This window comes from Canis lupus, chromosome 1 (assembly GCF_011100685.1).
Source record: "Canis lupus familiaris isolate Mischka breed German Shepherd chromosome 1, alternate assembly UU_Cfam_GSD_1.0, whole genome shotgun sequence".
Taxonomy (NCBI): Eukaryota; Metazoa; Chordata; class Mammalia; order Carnivora; family Canidae; genus Canis; species Canis lupus.
The window spans coordinates 103,615,092-103,635,015 of NC_049222.1; the positions used below are offsets into that span (position 1 = coordinate 103,615,092).

Genomic DNA, 19,924 nt, shown 5'->3' on the forward strand with positions numbered 1-19,924 from the left:
TATCTGGATTTCTTGTTTTCCATTCACATGTCCCTGTGTGCCAGAATCCAGTCTAAAGGACTTGTTGTATTTAGCATCCCTTTACTTTTCACCATTACATTTAAAGTGAGTTTCTTGTAGATAGCATATGATGGGATCTTTCTTTTAATTCAAGCCAACAATCTTTGCCTTTTAAAAGAGGGGTTTATTTTGCTTGTAAATTTTTTTAAAGATTTTATTTATTCATGAGAGACACAGAGAGGCAGAGACATAGGCAGAGGGGAAGCAGGCTTCTCAGGGGGAGCCCCATGCGAGACTTGATCCCGGGACCCCAGGATCACAACCTGAGCCGAAGGCAGACCCTCAACTGCTAAGCCACCCAGGTCTCCCTATAAGAGGTGTTATAACTGCACTTTTAACATGATTTTTGGGATGATTACATTTCAGTCTGTTGTCTTGGGATGCCTGGGTGGCTCAGCAGTTGAGCATCTGCCTTTGGCTCAGGGCGTGATCCCAGTCCCAGGATCAAGTCTCGCATCTGGCACCCTGCGAGGAGTCTGCCTCTCCCTCTATGTCTCTACCTCTCTCTGTGTGTCTCTCCTGAATAAATTTTAAAAAAAATCTTTAAAAACAATAAATCTGTTATTTTGTCATTGGGTTTCTACCTGTCCCATCTTTCTTTGTTTTTTTCCCTTTTTTCTGCCTTCTGATTTGAGGGGTTTTTGTTTGTTTGTTTTCTTTTCTTTTTGTTTGTTTGTTTGTTTTTAGTCTATCTTTTAGAGCAGTTTTAGGTGGGGTCTTTGGGAGGTGTCCCACCTCAGTTCCTGGGCAGCCCTGCAGTCAGCCTTGGTTACCGTGGGCTGTGGGAGGTCAGGGCTCACCATGATGTATTCCGTCTCAGGGATTACCCTCGTCCTTTGCCTGGTGCTGAGCCTTGGGCCCTGTTGTTTCCCGTATTTTGTCCAGCCTTGTGGTTGTTCCAAGAAGGAGAGCAAATCTAGTCCCTGTTACTCCATCTTGGTCGGAAATAAAAGTCCTCGAGTGTATGATTTTAAAATAAAGGTAGGTTTATTATTTGTCAAGGTCATGCAAATGTCTTTGGTTTTTTGGTTACGGCTTCTGGGTGAAAGATCACTCCTGCACCTATTGGTGGGAAATCAGGTAGCCTGAATCTTAGGGTGCTTTTGAAATATCCAACACATCAGCTTCAGCTTGCAGACAGGGACTTTGAGGTCACTAGAGGGCAGTGTTTGAGATCTGCGCAGCCAGAACAGCTGCGGGCTGTCCAGGGTCAGGCTGCTCACCTAGCAGTGAAGAGGACAAACTGAGTCCGTGCATGCTCCCCAGAGCCCCTCCCTGGAAAGTGCAGTCCATTTCTCCCTCCCCACTCAGATCACTCCACACAGAAAGCGCCTCGAACGTTCCTTGCAGTGCACAAGGTGGAGACGATGAGGAAGCACAAGAGCACTCCCCCGTGGGTGCCTGACATTGGGCACTCTGTGACCTAAATAAAATCCTCGGATGTGTACTTGAACTGTAGGATTCTTCCGTTTCAAGAGGCAATATGGTTTGTGTTCCACTCAGTACCCAGTACCCGCAGTACCCCGCACAGCACTTGGAAGTAACCCTGTCAGTGTTTCTGGAGGATGGAGATGAGCATTCATACCAAGCAGGACAAGTAGTCTGTTTTTGCTGCCCAGCGGGTTAAGGGAGACCTGTGGTCTAAGAGAGCTTTGAATTTTGGAATCGCAGAGGAAGACCTGGGGAGCTGTCTTACCTTCTACCCCCACCCCCGCCACCACCACCACCATGGGTTGATAAGGCAGCTCAGCTCCCCCAGGTCCAGTGACTGCCCACAGCCATCCGGTGGTGGGTGGCAGGCACGGCCCTTCATCTTAGCCTCCCCTGCATTTGTCTGCTGTGCTTCCACTGCCTGTCACTCCCAGCCTACCTCTCCTCTCAGGCTGTCCCTAAAATCTCAAACCCAAGAGTTGTGTTCCGGAGCTCTGCAGTGGGTGATTTATGGGACCCGCCCTCTCACTGTGGTCTTCAGCTCAGAGTTCAGCCAATCCACTGCCCTTAATACGTGTCCTGAGATTTAGATGCCTCTGCTTTATTTCCGTAAAATGAATCCCCAGAGTAGGATGGCCTGGCCAGAGGGTCTCTGCTGTTTGGATTGGGTCACAGGTGAGCAGACTGCCGTGCGCCTGCTCCTCCACAGCCTTGCCAGCAGAGTAGGCCTTAGCACTGTTCTCATCGTGGCATCGCGCAGTGCTGGAAGACGAGCCTTCCCACTTGTTTCAGATTGCACTTCCTAATTATTAGGGTCTGAGCACTTCGTTCACTGCTCTTGGGGTTTGTACTTTTCGAGTGTTCATCATAATCACTATTTTCAAGTTCAGTTGTCTTTTTCTTAGTTTATAGAAGCTTTGTAGATGATGTAGTAATAATAACACGTTTATCTGCCATGTGTGTCAAAACTGTTTTTACCTAGACTACCGCATTTGCCTCCTGGCTTAGGTTATTTTTTTAGTTCCACAATTTGTCAAATAAATTATTTTTTCCTTGCCGGCTTTAGGATATCTTGCTGGAAACCCTGCCTCTCCAGCCAACGTATGCCACATACAGGAGTCTCCTACTTATTCTTTGCAGTATGTCTGCCCCTTCCCTCATCTATGCTTAGACCTGCCTTGTATGTAGGATGTTTTCTTCCAGATGAAGACCAACTGTATCTGCAGAGCTTTGAAACCGTGCAGCCTTTCACCCTGACTGAACACGTGTCTTCTGTCATCTTTCTGTCTGTCTGTCTCTCTCTCTCACACACACACACACACACACACACACATACACAGATCTGTTCCTGGGGTGTCTGTTCTGTGCTGGAAATGCCTGGCAGCCAGGAGGCTGCAGGGAAGGAGTCTCCCAGGCCCCAACCAAGGAGGCCAGAGCAGGGAGGAGACAAATAAGGACCCAGCTGCTTGTAAAATAAAGTTTTCCCTTTTATTTCAAATCAACCCATTCCCAAGTTAGTGCTGCAAATTGAGATCACGGCCCTGAGTGCCCTGGGGCATGGCAGGGGCACTCCTGTCCCTTCAAGGATGGGCCTGGTGGCCAGGGGTGAGGGGTGCAGGGCTGGCTGGCTGCCCCTCCCTGCCAACCCCAGGGCCTGGCCCACCCCCTAGCTTACTCCCAGGGCCAAGGGCGGGAGTACAGGGGGCAGAGCAGGGAGGCCGTGTCCTGTGTAGGTGTCCGTGGCCAGAGGTGTTGTTAGAGGTGAGAGCCCAGTCAGGCTGGGTTAGTGGGGTAGTCTCCGGCAGCCAGGGAAGGAACTGTAGAAAGAGGCAGACAAGAAGCGCCAGATGCAGGCAGCAGGGCCACCCCAGTGCCCAGAGCAAGGGGAGAGGTGAGCAAGGGCCAGCTGTAGGAGCTGGGTTGCTGCTCTGGAAGCTCACCGGGGTGGGGGCACAGGCTCCAGTCTGGCATAGAGGAGGGGCTCAGATAGATGACTGCCACTGCACAAAGCGCTTGGATTCCTGTGGGCAGATTGGTGAAGAGGCATGGAGGGAGTCTGGCTCTGTAGTGCAGAGCCCCTCCCTCAGACCAGTGCATCCAGTACCTGAGGGTTGAAAGGGTCATCATCATCTGTGTCATCATAGTCGTCACTGGGGTGCAACGGAGTGGCAGAGAAGCAGGATGGGGGATCCATCAGAGGGCTATCCATCCCCCCAACCCCTGTTGCCTCCTCCCAGGGTCACGCCCTCCCTCCCCTCCTGACCTGGGCGGGAAGAGGGCCCAGGCTCTGGGCAGGCTGCAGAGGGTGGTGGCTAGGGCCCCCGCAGACAGGAGGGAGTAGAGCAGCAGGAAGAGCAGGCCTTCCAGGGCATCCTCACACAGGCCCCGCAGGGCAGCGCCATAATCCTGGGGTGGGCAGGGGAGGGTGTCAGCAGGCAGTGTGACACCTCTCCCCAACACACAGTGTGTCCACCTGGCTGTGCCATGCTGGATAAGTCATGTCTGTGCACCTCAGTACAAGCACATGGGAGGTGCTCTGAGCAGTCATTATACCCACAGGTATAAACCCAAATCTGGGCCTCCCTCCACCTCCCTCCACACCGTCTCAGCCTTGGTCTGGTGCAGGGCTTCTCCACCTGGACACCACTGACATGGTGAGCCAGATATGACTGTTGTGGGGTGGCCTGTGCACTGTAGGATGTTAGGCAGCATCCCTGGGCCCTGCCCACTTGATGCCACGAGCAGCCCCACCCTGGTTGTAACAACAAGACAGGTCTTCGTGTATCACCAGATGTCCCCCGGGGGCAAAAATCTCTGGCTTACAACACTTAGAGTAACACTTAGAAGAACTGCAGACTTGGAATTACATGCTTGGGAAGTGCTGGCTGCCCCTACGGTCATCCCTGGATCAGCACAGCCACGTACTGAATGCCCGGCCATAATTCATTCTCCAGATGAGCCAAGGGCCTGCTCTGTACGGGTGTGGCTCCATGTTCCAGGGATACTTGAGTAACTGGGCTCCAGAAGGTCATCCGAGATGACTGTAAGTTGAGAGGGGACCAGAAGTCTCCTGGGCCCTAGAGCTGCCTGAGGGCTGCTGCGGCCCCTGCAGGGAGAGGGTGCAAGGGCCTGAGGCTAGCACCAGCCAGCGCCCTTGTATATGAGGCTAGGAGCTGGGCTTTAATCCATGTGCAGGGAGTCACTGGAGGGTTTTAGTGGAGAAAGAGCTTGATCGGATTGTGTGTGAGAGGCTCGCCCAGCTGCTGGCTGTTGCAGGGGAGGACAGATGGGGGTGGGGGTGGGGGCAAGCAGGGGGATGAGGAATATGCTCTGTGGTCACTGGGTAGGAGGTGAGGTCGGTGACCAGGGTAGCAGCAGGGGCGGAGGAGGGAGCAGTGACCTGAATCCAGATGGGCTGCAGAGGAGGACAGAACTTGTCTGGTTCTGGGAGGTAAGGACAGATGGCAGAAAGGATGATCCTGGGATTCTGGCTTGAGCCCCTGGGTCGGGGACAGGGGTATCTGGTACTGTGCCAGTGAAGCCCGAGCGAGGGGCCTGTCAGAACCATGAGGCACTGTTTTTACTATATCAGGTACCTATACAGTGTCCTTTCATGGTCCTCCTAGCACTGCAAGGTACAGATCAGGCTTCCAAAATATGGCTGCCTTTTGCAGTGGCAGAAAGTTGAAGCCCAGAGAGGGCAAGCCACTTGCCTAGAGTCACACAGCCTGAAAGGGGCAGAACTGGGCTTGGAGCCAGGTCTGTCAGGCTCAGAGACACCCTCCTGCCACTTTATCCCCGACGTCCTCAATCCTGATTTTAATGCATGGAGATCCTAAGGCCCGAGAGGGGAAAGTGAGGCCCGGGGTCACAGGGTACAGGCATGGAGGGTGAGACTCTGACCCTCCCTTCTCCTGCCTCTCTTCCCTCTGTCCATGGTGAACCTTGGGAAGTGCGATCCAGGCCAGTGTCGGCCTGGACCATAGAGAAATTTGTGGGCCTCTGTTTGTCTTTGAATAAAAGAGCAGGGTTGCCTTCTAGGATTCTGCAGCTCAGGCATTCAGCAGTTCTGAGTATTGACCATCCACCCACTGCCCCCTTGCTTGAGGGCCAATCTGAGAAGCTCTGGGGACAATGGGAGCCATGGAATATGATCACAGCAAGAGCCAGTTCAGGTCTGTGCTGTTGGACAAATGGATCGCTCTGTTCAGTTGCCAGATCAAATGCAGGATGTCCGCTTAGATCTGAATTTCAGATGCCCAGCAACAAAAAAAGTTTACTACAAACATGTCCAAATTCGGCCTGGAACATACCTACGGTAAAGAGGTTTTTGTTGTTTGCTGAATCTGGCAGTTCTGTTGGAGCCCTTGGGGGGGACAGACGAGAAGGGGGAGGAGGCACGTGTCCTCCTCTTGCAGGGAAGACAAGCCTGAGCGCAGTGGGGCTTGGGATGGGAGTGGGTTGACACTGGGTGACTGCCTGGCCATGGAGGCCACAGAGGGAGAGGTCCAGGGCCAGCTGGGAGACCCAGCCCTCTGCACTTTATCTTCCAAGCCTGTGAGATGGGGTGATGACAGCATGACTAACCAGGGCCCAGGTGCATCCCGCCAGTGCCACACCTAGCAAAGCCATGTGCAGGTGAGTCACCATAACAGACTGTGGTCCTGCCCAGGAAAGCAGGTCTCCTCTTCCAGGACTCAGGGATGCTCCCCTGCCTGTAGCCACACAGCCATGGAGGTGGCAGCAGAGTCAAAGCTGGAATGAGTGTGTAGGACACCAGGCCTGCTTTCTCTGGGCTGCTCCGCCTCCATGCTGCCTCAGCAAGACCACAGCTTTAGGGCTACTGCCCCCTGCAGAGTCAGGTTTCTAAGTGAGGAAACTGAGGCACAGAGTCTGAGGTCAGGAGCTAGGACAGGAGCATGGGCAGGCCTACTTCAGAATTCACTAAGCTGCAAGGGTTCTAGGAGGGAGACCAGGAGGGAGTGAGCAGGAGGAGGAAGAGAGGGAGGGGGAGGAGAGGTAGTGGGGGAGGAGGGTGGAAATGGGAGGGAAGGGAGGGTACTGCGGGGCGGAAAGGTGGAGTAGGCAAGGGGGATGCAGAGATGGACGTGGGTAGGCAAAGAACAGCTGTATGGTAGAGAGAGAAATGCTTTCTGGGGCTCCCTGCAAAAATTGGGGCAGGGGGACAGGGCTCACCTTGTGCAGGCCACGACAGTGCACCAGTGCCACCAACTGGTGGAAGTTTCCTTCTGTCACATTCAGCGTCTCCTCCAAGGACAGCAGTGGCTTCTGCGTGGGAGGGGAGGGTTACCCTACCCGCTCCCGCCGTGGGGGGGGGGGGGGCTCCACCCACACACCTGCCCCCCCCCTCCCCTTGGGGTGGGGGGTGGGGAGCGCCCTCTGCCGACCTGCGCAGAAGGGAACTGGGGGACCGCTTCTCGCTCAAGGCCCTGCAGCTGGGAATGGATGTTGGCCAGAGCTCTCTGGGACAGAGTCAGCCTCTGTGGGAAGACAGAGGAGGACCGGGTAGTGGACACCCCCTGCCTGCCCTCCTCGGCCCCAGGACACAGGACTGGGGTCCCTGGTGCCTGCAGCCTCCCCCAGGACCAGCAGTCCAGGCCCCAGTCCGCCCTCCTCCATCAGGCTCCCTTGCCCTACCTGTTGAAAGGGGTTGGAGACTGCCTGGTTGCAAAGGAAGTAATAGTTCAGGATGTCTGAAACAGGAGGGAAAGGGGGGAGCCTATGAGCCTGGGTCCCCTGATTCATGGGAAGGGGTAGGGCCAGGGCCAGGGGCCTCTCTCCAGCCCAGGGGCCTCTGGTAGTCCCATCGGCATGGCATTCAGGGACAGACCACCCACACCTTCCCCACCCATTCTGCCCTGCCACAGCCCAAACCACACTGCTCTCCACACTCCCTGGAAACCCCTGCTTCTGCCGGCCTGCCCCTGACTAGACTGTGTTCCCATTTCCCCCAAGTGGCCAAGTCCTCTCTCCTGAGTCCAGCATCTGTATCCCTCTTTCCAGCCCACCAGGAGAGGTACTGAGAGCATCTGAGACTGGGCACCCAGCCCACCCCACCGCAGGCAGGACTGTGCAGGAAGGCATGCAAGGCCCACACGGGGTCGATGGGGTCACCTGAGCCAAGCCCAGTCTCCTCCTGGGTCAGGTTCAGGATGTAGGTGTCAGGACTGGAGCAGAAGTCACTGAGGCCCTGAGAGAAGTGTTCGGAAAAGGGTCTCAGACCAGAAACTGCTGCAATTCCACACTCCCACAGAACTCACTGTCTGGCTCACCACCCCCCACCCCTGCCTCCACCATTCCTGGGGAGCCAGGAGTCCAAACCCCTCCTCTAGATCTAGGGGCTCAGTCCCCCAGCCCCTCCTCCCTCAGACCCAGGAGTCCAGACCCCTATAGTTCCTCCTCCCTCAGACCCTGGAGTCCAGACCCCCAGCCCCTCCTCCCTCAGACCCTGGAGTCCAGACCCCCAGCCCCTCCTCCCTCAGACCCTGGAGTCCAGACCCCCAGCCCCTCCTCCCTCAGACCCTGGAGTCCAGACCCCCACCCCTCCCTCGGACCCAAGTGTCCAAGCCTCTAGCTTCTAGACCTCAGGACCTGCCCCAGGGCCTAGGGGCCTGACCTCCAGCACTCACCACAGCTGTAGCTGCCTCCAGGCCCATGGAGCCCCAGCTCAGGACAAGAACCAGGAGACTCATCACTGTCATCCTATAAAGGGGGAGGGGTTTAGTTTGGGGTTTGGGGGTTCGTAATTTCCCTGCCTCACCTCTTCTCCCTTGCCCCAAATCCCATCACAGCCCCACCACCCTTCCCTACCAACCTCTGGAGCCTGGAGGATCAGAACTAGGGGCAGAGAAGCTGGGGGACAGGGGGAGGATGGAGAGTGCAGGATGTAGACCTGTGAGCATTGACCTCAAACTCAATACCTTGGGCCCGCCCAGGAGTGACAGGGAGGACTGTGAGAAGGGCCCTGGGCTGGCAAGCCCGCAGCCCAGAGCCCAGCCCAGCCCCCAACTTGCTCTGGGATTCTGGGAGAACTACTGCCCACTTCTGGGATCTGTTTCCTGGCTTTGAATCCACAAGAGCCCTGTAATTCCCAAGCACACCTCCTAGGTTTGAGCACAGCTTGGTTAGCCTCCTGCTCTGCCCACACTCTTCCTCCAAGGTGTGGGCGCCGCCAGAACTGGAACTGCACTGGAGGGTGGTCACAACCTCAGAGCCTCAGGGTGAGCCCCAACAGGACAGCAGGACTTCTCATCCAGGGTGGGTGTAGAGACTTGTAAGTACCAGCAGGGCCCCCAGAGACAGGGAGGACTCAGGGGCTCCTCTAAATGGGATAGCCCAGCCTGACTGGAAAACCAGCCCTAGGAAGTGCCTGGGTGGCTCGTGGTTGAGCCCCTGCCTTTGGCTCAGGTCGTGATCCCGTGATCCTGGGATGGAGTCCCACTTCGGGCTCCCTGCATGGAGCCTGCTTCTCCCTCTGCCTGTGTCTCTGCCTCTCTCTGTGTCTCTCATGAATAAATAAATTAAATCTTAAAAAAGAAAGAAAACAGCACTTCCTGGCCGTGTGGCCTGGGGCAAGTGGCCCAACCTCTCTGAGCCCCAGTCTTGCCCTGTGTTAAATGGAGAAAAGGAAAATGTCTCCTCATAGAGTCAGCATGAGGGTTCCAAAGAGGGCCGGCCACATAGAATGAGCTGTTCAAAGTGTGGTCTTGAAATTCCTGTGAACCACATAATCGCCATGCAGCCTCAGATGTGGTTGCCTTCTGCCTCTGGTCCCCGCAAGTCAGGTGCCTGAGGGGCTCCTCTTTCCCGGATTAAGTCCGTAATCATCCCATCCTCAGTGCAACCGTTATATATTTTTTTCCTAGGATTTTGGAGCCCTTTCCGGGCCTCAAGACTTAGGTTTCCAGGTCTGCCCTGCTCTTCCTGGGCTGTGCTAGGTCTGGTGTCTGTACAGGCAGGCTCAGCCCAGGACCCTCATGGAAGTTTGTGGGACAAGAGAATGAAAGTATGAACCTGGGCAGGACAGCGGTCCCTCTTGTAAGGGCACTATGGGATATAAAGAGGTCCCCCTTGTGCTGTGAAACGAGCCTGCTACAGGGGCGCCCAGACTTACACAATCACCAGCCACTTGCTCTGCTTCGCCAGGCCCAGGAGGGTGAAGAGGCAGACCAGCAGTTCCAGGAGCAGCAGGAGGACATAGGCCAGCCATCTGGAGAAGGGACAAGGGTGAGGCTCAGCAGACAATCCAGCCCTCAGTACCCATGGCCCCAGACCGGTACCTGGCAGAGGGGCACAGCACCCCACATTCACGCCCTGCTCTGCCTGGCCATGTGACCTCCCCGTTGCCATGTCCCCAGGCCACAGCCAGCTGGTTGTGGAACATGCATGCTGAGAGGTGGGCCACTGCAGCTGGTATAGAGCTCAGGTCCCAGGGTGGGGAGGCACCCAGAACCCTACCCTGGCTGGACCACGCACAAACCCTGTATCCAGGCACAGCGATTGGTCTCCTGGAGCCCCTGACGGCCACCTCACCCTGCAGAGGGCAGCAAGTCGTCCCCAGGCACAGGCTGAGTGTCCTACTACATGACCTGGGGTCCAAGCACCAGCCTCTCCACTGCCTACCTGTGTGCAACCTGGTTCCTGTCTCAGGAACTTAGCCTCCTGTGCCTTAATTTCCCTGCCTGTGTATGGGGGGGTGGGAGGTGGGGGGGACAAGAGCATTTGCTCCAAGAGGGTGTTGGAAAGCTAATGAGCAAGAACTCAGAAGGATGCTGAGCACACAGGCACATGTGAGCTTGAACCTTACTCAGGGAACTTTAAATGTTATTCAGTGAAGCATTAATGATGGATTCATGCTGACTGGAGTGCTGGCATGTCGTGAATGCTCCATAAACAGTGTCCCTGTCACTGGCCCCACACAGCTGGGCCCAGGCTGGGCGCCAGACCGGCCAGAGGACCCTCCCTTCCCAGGCAGAGCTGGGCCCAGTGGCTCCCCGAGACCTCCAGGCCTTTGCTCCCAGCATCCCCACCGCCCATCCCAGCTTCACATCTCACTTCCCACACTACTGCCCTAAGCCTCTCTGCACACCTGCTCTCCGCCCCCAGGAACTCGGCCAGGAAGCTCTCCCTCACCTTCATTGAGGGAGGACTCCCAAGTGCCAGGCACTCATATTGGTACATTCAGAGACATTTGCTGGTGGTGGTATGGGTCTGCCTCACCCCAGTGTAGCCTGCATAGCTGCCCAGGACCCCTGAAGGGGGTTGAGGCCTAGCATGTGGCTTAGCCACAGTGCAAAACCTGGACTGCCTGGGACCCAGGCCTGTCCGATGCACCACATGGGCATCCTCATCATAGACTGCTCCAGCCCTGGTGTGCCTCCACCCTGGAGCATAGAAGCCAGGACCTAGTCTCTTGACCCTGCCCTCATGCCTAGGCAGGGCCCTCAGAGCATGTTGGATAAACAAGAGACATAATTCCTAGTAGCTGAAGCAATGAGGACTTCATCATATTGGCTGCTGGGAAGGGTGGCTGCCCAAATGTCTGCATAACTTGTTTTGTCCCTCCTTCAAATATCACCTCGGTGATGGCCATCCCAGACACTCCCTACACACACACACACACACACACACACACACACACACACTCCATGTTCAAACTGCCAGCCTCTGTCCCCAGCCCAGCACCATCCCCTTCTCTTTCATTTTTCGCCAAAGGTCTTACCACCCACCAAGTACATGCATTTTGTCTCTTATTGGCCACTTTACTGGAAGATGGGCAAGAATTGCTGTCTGTACTGCTCACTGCTCTGTATTACAACCAATTACATTTTACACACACCTGTATAGTGCGTGCTGGTCACTGTTGTAAGCACTTAACAGATATGGATTCATCTGATCTGCAACAATCCAATGAGGGGAGTGCAACCCATCATTCCCATTTTACAGATTGGGACACTGAGGCACTTGTCATGTGGTTCCAGAGTGGCCATCTGGCTTTAGAGTTCATGTCGCTAACTACTTGGGCACTCCTCTCTCTCACCACAAGGTGCTAAAGAAATGTTTGTTGAGTGGATACACATGTCAGATGGATGACAGGAGGAAGAGGCAGTCTGGGTTCAGGGAGCGGGTGAATGTGAGGGGAGCATGGGGTCCACCTCTGGAGCTGCAGGGGCCCGTCCTCCGTGTTGTAGGATGCCTCTCCGGACCCTAGGTGCCAGTAGCACCTCCTCCTCCCAGTGGTGACAACCAAACATGTCTCCTGACATTGTCTGATGTCCTGGAGGCACCATCAGCTAGGATGAGAATGCTGGCCCTACAGGGCAAGGAAGAGCCATCACCCACCTGTACTCCTCCACAAAGGACACATCTTCGGCCACTTGCAGGAGGCTCAGGGGCACTCCCCGCCAGAAGGCCAGCCCCTGGAGCTGCTGGGCCACAGCCTCTGCCTGTCGCCGAGCCCCCCGGGCAGCGGCCACCAGCTCCGTGCGCTGCGCAAGCACCTCCTCCAGAGTGGTCAGCTCTGTCCTCACTGCCTCACCCAGCCTCTCCACTGTCTCCAACACCTGTGTGCAGGGGTGAATCGGGGGTCAGAGAAGGGCATTCTTGAGGGAGGCCAGGGGTTGGGTACAGGGTTGTGGAGGTAAAGTAGGAGTGACAGGTGTCTGAGATCTGGGGGCTAGGACATCTGTGGAATGAAGAAAGGAGGGAGGGGTACAGTTCTGTGGCCTCCCATCAGGAGCTCTGGACGGACAGTGGCATGGGCTCCCGAACTGGGATTGGCTCAAACAATGGCTAATTGTTTGAGGCTGAAGTTGGCATCTGCCTGCTTGAGTCTGGGGTCCTAAGTCTGGATTTCATGGTCCAGGGTCTGCACTGGACATGAAATTTGGGGTCTGGGGCCAGCCTGTGTCTCAGCTCTGGATCTGGAACCCTGGGCCAAGGGATGGGAGTTAGGCCTCTTGTCAGAGTCCTGGGTCTCAGCACTGAGGTCCCCCTGAGCTTTCGTGTACACCACAGATCAGGACTGAGGGCCTGGATCTGACCTGAGAGCAGGGGCTGAGGTCCCCAGTGTTGGGTCCAGGGCTGAGACTAAGTGTGAATTAGGGTCCAGATTTAAGCCCCATGATGCAAATCTGGGGAACCCAAGGTTCTGAAAGTTCCATATGCAGTCAGGTTTGGGTGTCAGGTGTACAGTCTGAGATCTACAAGTTGCAGTCTCAAGTTCTGAGTCTGGGGTCTTAAGTGTAAGGTGTGGGGTCTTGGCTCTGAGTCTGGATCCCATTTCTCTGAGAAGTGGACCTTTGTCTGGGTAGGGGGAACCAGTCTGGGTGTGGGTCTGGGGTCCAGCGGGTGCCTGGCCCCTCACCAGGTGGTCTATGGCGCTGAGCGTGTGGTTGGCATGCAGCAGTGCGGAGCTGAGCTGGGACACCCCATCACTGGTCTCGCTGTTGCCATAGAAACCGATGCCAATGCCGGCGCTGAGAGGGGGAGGGACGGGAAATCACAACCTGTCTTGGGACCCCGGGGGGCGCGTCCCTCCACCCTCTCATACACCCACCCCCACCCTATTGGGGTCTCCCACCCCCACCCCATTGGTCCAGCCCGTCGTGGGAAAGGATTGTCTCCAGCCTGGCCCCCACTGGTTGCCAAGGTAACGGGAAGCCCCCCTCCCCCGCCCCAGGGACGTCATTGTGATGCTAATGGTGGGTGGAGGGGCGGGGCGGGGAGGGGTGCAGATTTAACCCGCACCTCACTGGAGCGGAACCCCTGTCACCCCGGGGGCCCCAGGAGAAGCCCTCCGACCAGGACTGCAGGCCCCACACCCATCCCTCCATCCTTTCCTCAAGCATCCGGAGTTCTGTGCATCTGCCCCTTCGGGGTGCCGCCGTCCCCCGCTTCCTGGGGTTTCCTAAGAGTGCTGGCCCCCTTGTCATCTCTTGCGGGACCCTGAGCCTGTAGCTCTCCGCTTACCCCACCCCCGGGACCCAAGCGTCTGGCCAGCTGAGAGCAAGACAAGGGAATGTGGGCCGATGGGCCAGAAGCCTGCGCCCCCGCCCCTCCGCAGCCGGCACACAGAGCTCCATTGTAGGGTCTGAATGTGGGCCCCCCCCACCCGACCTCCCCAGCGTGTCCTCCGCGGAGGGGCCAGGCCGGAGCGGGCGGAGGGAGCCGGACGCCCTCACAGTTCCCAGCCTCGGCCCTGGGATCCCACGCCCGCCCTGGCGCCCCCGCCCATTGTTCACCCTGGGATAAAGCTGCTCTTGTTCCCAGGCCGCTGGGGGCCGGCCGTGTCTCTCCCCCACGGGGCCTTTGTCCACCCCCGCATCCACCCCCAGTCAGGAGAGCCAGGAGAGGAAGCGCTTTGGATATAGGTCGCCCAGCGTCCTCCCCCCAGACACCCCCAAACACGCTGTGCGGCTCCCTGCGGGGAGAGAGTGGGGTAGAGCCCAGCCCGCATCCATCGGGGCGGGTCTCTCTGGGATCCGTGGACTGGGCCGCCTGTCCTGGGCTGGGGGTGGCCTGCAGGGGAGGGCTGTGCTCTAGGGCTGGTGTTCCAACAGTGGTGTAAGGGTGTGTCCTCAAGTACTCTTCTCTCTTCCCCAAGCTTGTGGGGGGTCACAGAAGAACCCTCCCACGCCGGGCTCTGAGAGGGGCTTGCAGGTCTGAATCTCCACTCTGCCACTTGGGCGGAAGGGCCTTGAGGAGATGCTTTCTCTGTCTCCCTGAGACTTACCCAGGGCTACGTTGGAAGGAGTTAGACCAGCTCGGGTCTGAGCTCCCAGAGGTGCTCCTGGACTGTAAATATAGATATTATTTTGCTGTCTCTCTCCCTGACTAGAACCTCAGCTCCATGAGGGCAAGACTCTTGTCTGGCCAGTTGGATATCTCCTATAGAGTAGATCCACACAGTAATAGTTGTGGAATGGATGAATGAATGAATGAGTTAATGAATGACATCACCAGTCACTATTCACAGAGCATAACTATGAGCCCTATACAGTTTCTCATTTAATCCTACCGTAACTAGGAGGTGGGTGTTACCATAATGTCCATTGTAGAGATGTAGAAACTGAGAGAGATTACATCACTCCCCTCATTGCACGAGGTATTCAATGACAAAGCCATCAAACCCTAGCTCTTAACCCCTAACCCCTCCTGCAGGCCTGGCTGTCCTTGGGAAGTCACTCCTCTTGAAACTCAGTTTGTCCATCCATGAAATGGGAGCAGTTCTTCCCGCTGCAAGGCTGAGGTGGGACACCCTCAGGAAGACCAGCCGAGGTTGTGGGGAGCCCTGTCCCCACTCCCCACCCACCCTGGGGCCCCATTACCAGCCGACGAGTAGGGCAGCAATGCAGCTCCATGTGACACAGCCTCCCCCTGGTGGGGGACTCTTGGCCCCGGAGGGCTCTGGGGTCCGGCAGCAGCAAAAGCGGATGAGGTAGACGGCAATGAAAATGAGGCTCAGGCCCAAGCCCAGGCCTGCCAGGGCCACCACCAGCAACAGGGCCTGGGAAGGGGGAGACGTGAAGCCTCAGAGGGGCTCTGCTCCCCCCACCCCTGCCTGGCTGGAGGTCCTGGATCTGGGACTTTAGTGGAGGTGAAAGTAGCCCTGGCTAGAATGGGGGCCAAGCCCACCCTGTGGTTCTCAGGTTTGTGGGGAAGGATGGGGTCCCCACCCCTCCCAGGCTGGCAGCTTGGGCTCAGTGGTTTGGGGCTGGGTCACTGGAGGGGACTTCCAACTGAGAGGCCTAAATCCTGGGTTCCAGTTCTGCTCCTGGCATGACCTTTGGCAGGGGCCTTCCCCTCTGTGAGACTGTCTCCTCTTCATCCCCAACCAGGCAATTAGAACAGAGCATCACCTAGGACCTGCTGAGACCCAGATCAGGAACTGGCTGGGATCAGGGGGTGGACAGGGGCGCCTGTTCCCAGAGATGTGTGCATAGTCAGGGGTGGGAGGCTTCCTCTTCCCTCCTCCTTGCTGGTCACCCCCACTCACTGCTCGCTCTCCCCCCTACTGGTGAGCTCTGCACACCCACCGCAGTGTGAGTCTGTCACCCAGGGACTCACGGGGAGGGGGACGTGACAGCTTCCATGACAGTGTATGTGTGCAACACTCAGAGATGGAGACTTGGAGATAGACACAGAGGCACAAAGAGAGCGGAGGTGGGGTGGGGTCAGGGAGTGGAAAAGTAGAGATGCCGAGAAAGGAGACACAGAGATAAATGGTGTCCAAGTGGAAGGCTGGGAGGAGGGAAGCAGGAAGAGAACAGGTATGTGTCATTGGAAAGCCTTGCAGGACATCGGGGCTCTCTGCAAGACAGAACTTCACAGGGAGCGCTGTGCAGTCCAGTCCCCTTCCCAGGTCCTCAGATGGGGAAGGGGTTTACCTTGAGCCACACAGCAGGTAGGGACACCATCAGGAACAGAATCAGACATGCAGACTCACCAACACTGTTTCCTGTAAACCACAGTGTCTCTGCCTTCATCATAGTATGGAGTGTGTGTGTGTGTGTGTGTGTGTGTGTGTGAATGACACAAGTGTGTGGGGCATTTGTGTTTCTAGCTGTGAAACTGGATGTTTTATCTATGACTGAGTTTGTCTGCCAGGAGATACTACACCTGAGTGTGTGTGTGTGTGTGTGTGTGTGTGAGGGAGAGAGAATGTGTGTCTCTATGGGAGCACCTATATCTGCAGGTGTGAGACTGATCTGTTGGCACTTGTGTGTTTCTGGGCATGATTGAGTCTGAGTGGTCTCTAGTGGGGTGTGTGTGTATGTGAAAGTGTGTGAGTGTGTTTGTGTGAATGGGAACATGTGTTATGTATGAGTGAATGTATGTGTACATATGTGTGAGTTTGTGTCTGGGTGTGTGGGTGTGTATACAAGTGAGCTTGGGATGTGTGAATGTTGGAGTGAGGGCAGGAACTGTGTGAGTGTGTGTATGTATATGTGACTAAGTGTATACAAGTGAGTGTAGAGTGTGTGTGTGAGTGTATGCATAAGTTTAAGGGCAAGATGTGTGAATGTGAGTGTGTGAGTGTGTATAGAAGTGAGCTTGGGGTGTGTAAATGTGTGAGTGTTGGACTGAGGGCAGGAAATGTGTGTGTGTATGTATATATGACTGTAAGTGTATACAAGTGAACGTGAGGTATGTAAGTAAGTGTATGAGCGAGGACAGGAATGTGAGTGTGTAAACCTGTGACTGTGAGTGTGAATACAAGTAAATGTGTGTGTGTGAGTGTGAGTGTGCCTTCCAGCCTGGTGTCACCCGTGCCTGACTTTTTTCAGCTGTGCCCATAGCAGTGATCTTCCTGAGGGGCAATGTCCCCTCCTGGGTCATGTGACTTGGTACATGTCCCAGTGCTGTCACCCTGTCTATGAGGGGGGCGGAGGGAGCCTCTCCGAGTGCCTCCGGCAGTGGCTGAGGCCAGCAACCGGTGTGTGGTTGTGTGGGCAGGTCTCCTCGGCTGTGAGCGGGTGTCAGTGAACAGCACTGGAGGTCGTGATTGTGTAAACGAGAGGCTGTGGGCGAGGGGGTGGCCGTCCCTGTTTGGTGGGGAGAGGGCGGCATGGAGTAGGCAGGGAGAAGCTGCTCCCAGCTGGCACAGCCATGACCCAAATAGCTCAGAATACAGCACACATCCCCCTCTCTGCTTTTCTGGGACCCCCCCACTCCTTCTAAGCTTTCCAATCCCCAGCCCTTTATCCCAAGAGCTCCCCAGCACAGACCTGAGGGGCCTAGACCGTATAGGCAGGCCCCAGGACCCATCCAAAGGCTCTGCCAGGACTCCCAGCACCCCCCCACGCACACACTCCCCCACCCTTAGCGGGCTCAGCCAAGCCTTGCTCCTCATTAATCTCAAAGTCAAGGACTTGAATTAAACTGGGTCAGGGGACAGTTCTTTTGCCCCTGTCGGAGCTGACCCAGGCTGGACCCCTTCCCCAGGGACACCCCCCCCCCCCCCCCCCCGCTTCCGTGAGGTTCTCACCCCAGCCCCACCCTGCCGACCCATTTCTGTCATCCTCTGGTCCCCAAATGGAACCTCATTTTCACCCCCACCCCCACCCCGAACGCGCTGACCACCCCTTCTGTCCCAGGAGTTCCTCTTCTAGCACCTCCACCTCCTTTTCCCAGCCCCGACCCTAAATCCCTCTCACCCCTTCCCCATTTCACGTCTCAATCGTGTCCTGAACCCTGGCACCCCAGCCTTCCTCTCCACCATGACCAGCTCCTATCTCTGCTGAGTCCCACTTAACTAGACTGCCCAGAACCCATCTGGGGAGGGGTCATCTTTTAGGACACGGAGAGTGTACCTATCGCCCTGATGACCCTGGAGGCTAGCTTCCCAGGTAGCTCTCAGAGACCCTGGAATCCAAGGCGCCCCCAGTCCCTTCCCTCCTCTGGGACTAAGGGGTTCAGGCCCCTGCCCCCCCCCCTTATTTAAAAGGAGCCAGGGCTCTGGTCTCCCTGCACCTGTCCCAGGGGAACCTCTAGGTATGGGAGCCCCATGCTCCTCCTCTTCCAGATACCCCAAAGTCCGGGCCGGCCCACGCCCCCAGAGAACACCCAGCCCCCTTCTCCCTCGGGACCCAGAAGCTCTGCCTTCGCCCCCGCCCCCGCCCCCAGGACCCCACACCCGCTCCCACCTGCTGGTATTCTTGCTCTTGGGGCGCGAAACCGCTGGGTACCGGGCGGAGCTGGAAGTCGGCGCGGGGCAGCTGGTGGAGCAGATGCACCCAAGCCGAGGGTCGGTAGCCCGGGGGCGCACCCATAGCCCCCGGGGAGGGCTCAGCGGGGCCGATGCCGGGGCTGCGGGAGCCTCGGCAATGGAGCGGGGCGCGGGCGGAGCGGGGTCTGGCGGGGCTCAGGGGAGCGGAACAGGGGGAGGGAGAGGTGGGGGGCGGAGATTGGGGGAGGAGGGGGGAGGCGCGGGCCAGACGGGGACGGTGCTGCCCCTGGTGGCTTCCGGGGGGACTGCGGCGCCTCTAGCGGGCCCCCAGCGCTCCGCCCCTTAGTGACGGCTTCCACCTGCGGCCGGCGCAGGTACCACGCTGTCCAGCGATATCCTTGTCCAAATGAAGCCGCTCATACTGGCTATAGTCCTACAGCCACATAAGGACCCCTTTATCTCTAGGAAGAACCTTTATGTCTATGCAAAGGTCATTAAGTATTTGCACAGCATTTTACACATGACAGGCATTTGCGTCAATAACCCCCCCCCCACACACACACACACTCTGTGTGTAAAAGTACTCTCGCCTGTAAAGGATGTCATTTGGGTAAAATCCCCACCTTTTAAAATCAGTGTAAGAACACAGCTTCTATACACAAACCTTCCTATGTGTACAGACCACTCCAGAATGTACGCTTGCATACCAGTGTTAAGGACCCCTCACATCTGCATAAGGACCTCTCCTACTCCGAGAAGAACCCCGCTCATCTATCTATCTAGGGACCCCTTCCATCTGTATAACAATGCCTGGCATGTGTTTAAGAACCTCCCCAAACTCTTTAAGGATTACTTCAGTGTACATAAACTCTCCCTGCCCCTTGCCATTCACTTATAGTTTACAGAGTATTTTTCCAGCCACTATCTGTAATGAGTCTCACAGAACCCACTGGTGCCATGCTGACATATGGGGAAGTAGAGACACTTGGAGGGCACTCAGCTACCTTGACATCACCATCCAGGCAGTCACTGTTGGAGATAAAACTAAGGTTCTCAGGAATCTGCCCCAGGGAGCCTCCCCACCCTTGCGGAGCTAGGCTAGTCTTTGCCACCTGGAGTCCCCACAGCTGGCTTCCCCTGCAAGGACTGAGATGGGCAGGAAGAAAAAGGGGAAGTTAGTATTTCACAATTCTCATCCTGATATTGTGCCCCAGATTGGTGACAAAGGGGTAGTTGCTCATCCCATTACTAGGAGAAAAACCATGATAGTCATGGTGATGATGCCATGGTGATAGTCATGATGATGGTGGTAATGATGGTGGTGATCGATAATGATGAAGGTGATAATGGCAATAATGGTGATGATAATGGTAATGGAGATGGTGGTGGTGGTGATGATGATGGTGGTGATGATGATGATAGTGATAATGGTGATGATGATGGTGGTAATGATAGTGATGGTGATGATAGTAGTGCTGATGGAAATGATAGTGATGATGATGGTGGTGATACTGACCCATAGTGACAGGGAAGAATGAGAATAGCTGCCCTCATCTCTCTCTCTCTCTCATCATCTCTACCTTGGTCTTCTCCAGCACACCTCCAATTCCAACTCCAGTGGTTGGAGTCATGTCCTCCACTGTCGTCAACTAGATAGGCTGCGTGGGGCCTGGAGATGATAAAGTTCTTGAGATGAGAAGCCATGAGTTGTGCTATGTGACTCCAGGCAAGTGAATCCCCATC

General features: G+C 56.1%; 1 protein-coding gene and 1 long non-coding RNA gene across 7 annotated transcripts; one reads left to right on the forward strand and one right to left on the reverse strand.

The window, feature by feature from the left end:
- Positions 1–243: 243 nt before the first annotated feature.
- Positions 244–2,753, forward strand: LOC119870908. Its single transcript, XR_005354470.1, has 2 exons — positions 244–1,041; positions 1,372–2,753. It is a non-coding gene; the product is annotated as an uncharacterized LOC119870908 (long non-coding RNA).
- Positions 2,754–2,950: 197 nt separating this feature from the next.
- On the reverse strand, positions 2,951–18,395 carry TTYH1 (tweety family member 1). 6 transcript variants are annotated; one of them, XR_005354445.1, is made up of 16 exons: positions 18,159–18,197; positions 15,900–15,970; positions 14,845–15,019; positions 12,878–12,989; positions 11,854–12,074; positions 9,626–9,721; positions 8,142–8,214; positions 7,627–7,702; positions 7,150–7,205; positions 6,900–6,992; positions 6,688–6,780; positions 5,805–6,046; positions 3,755–3,897; positions 3,596–3,641; positions 3,432–3,512; positions 2,982–3,308 (listed from the first exon to the last, which is right to left on the reverse strand). XR_005354445.1 is itself a non-coding variant. In XM_038527820.1 (14 exons), exons 1-13 carry the CDS (start codon positions 18,282–18,284, stop codon positions 3,474–3,476), a joined length of 1,353 nt encoding a protein of 450 aa, XP_038383748.1. In that variant the 5' UTR covers positions 18,285–18,391; the 3' UTR covers positions 2,951–3,308; positions 3,432–3,473. The 6 variants fall into 6 exon arrangements, 3 of the variants coding, with proteins under 3 accessions (XP_038383748.1, XP_038383747.1, XP_038383749.1); XR_005354443.1 differs by lacking the exon at positions 15,900–15,970 and having other exon boundaries at positions 2,983–3,308; positions 14,841–15,019; positions 18,159–18,395; XM_038527820.1 differs by lacking the exons at positions 5,805–6,046; positions 15,900–15,970 and having other exon boundaries at positions 2,951–3,308; positions 14,841–15,019; positions 18,159–18,391.
- Positions 18,396–19,924: the final 1,529 nt, after the last annotated feature.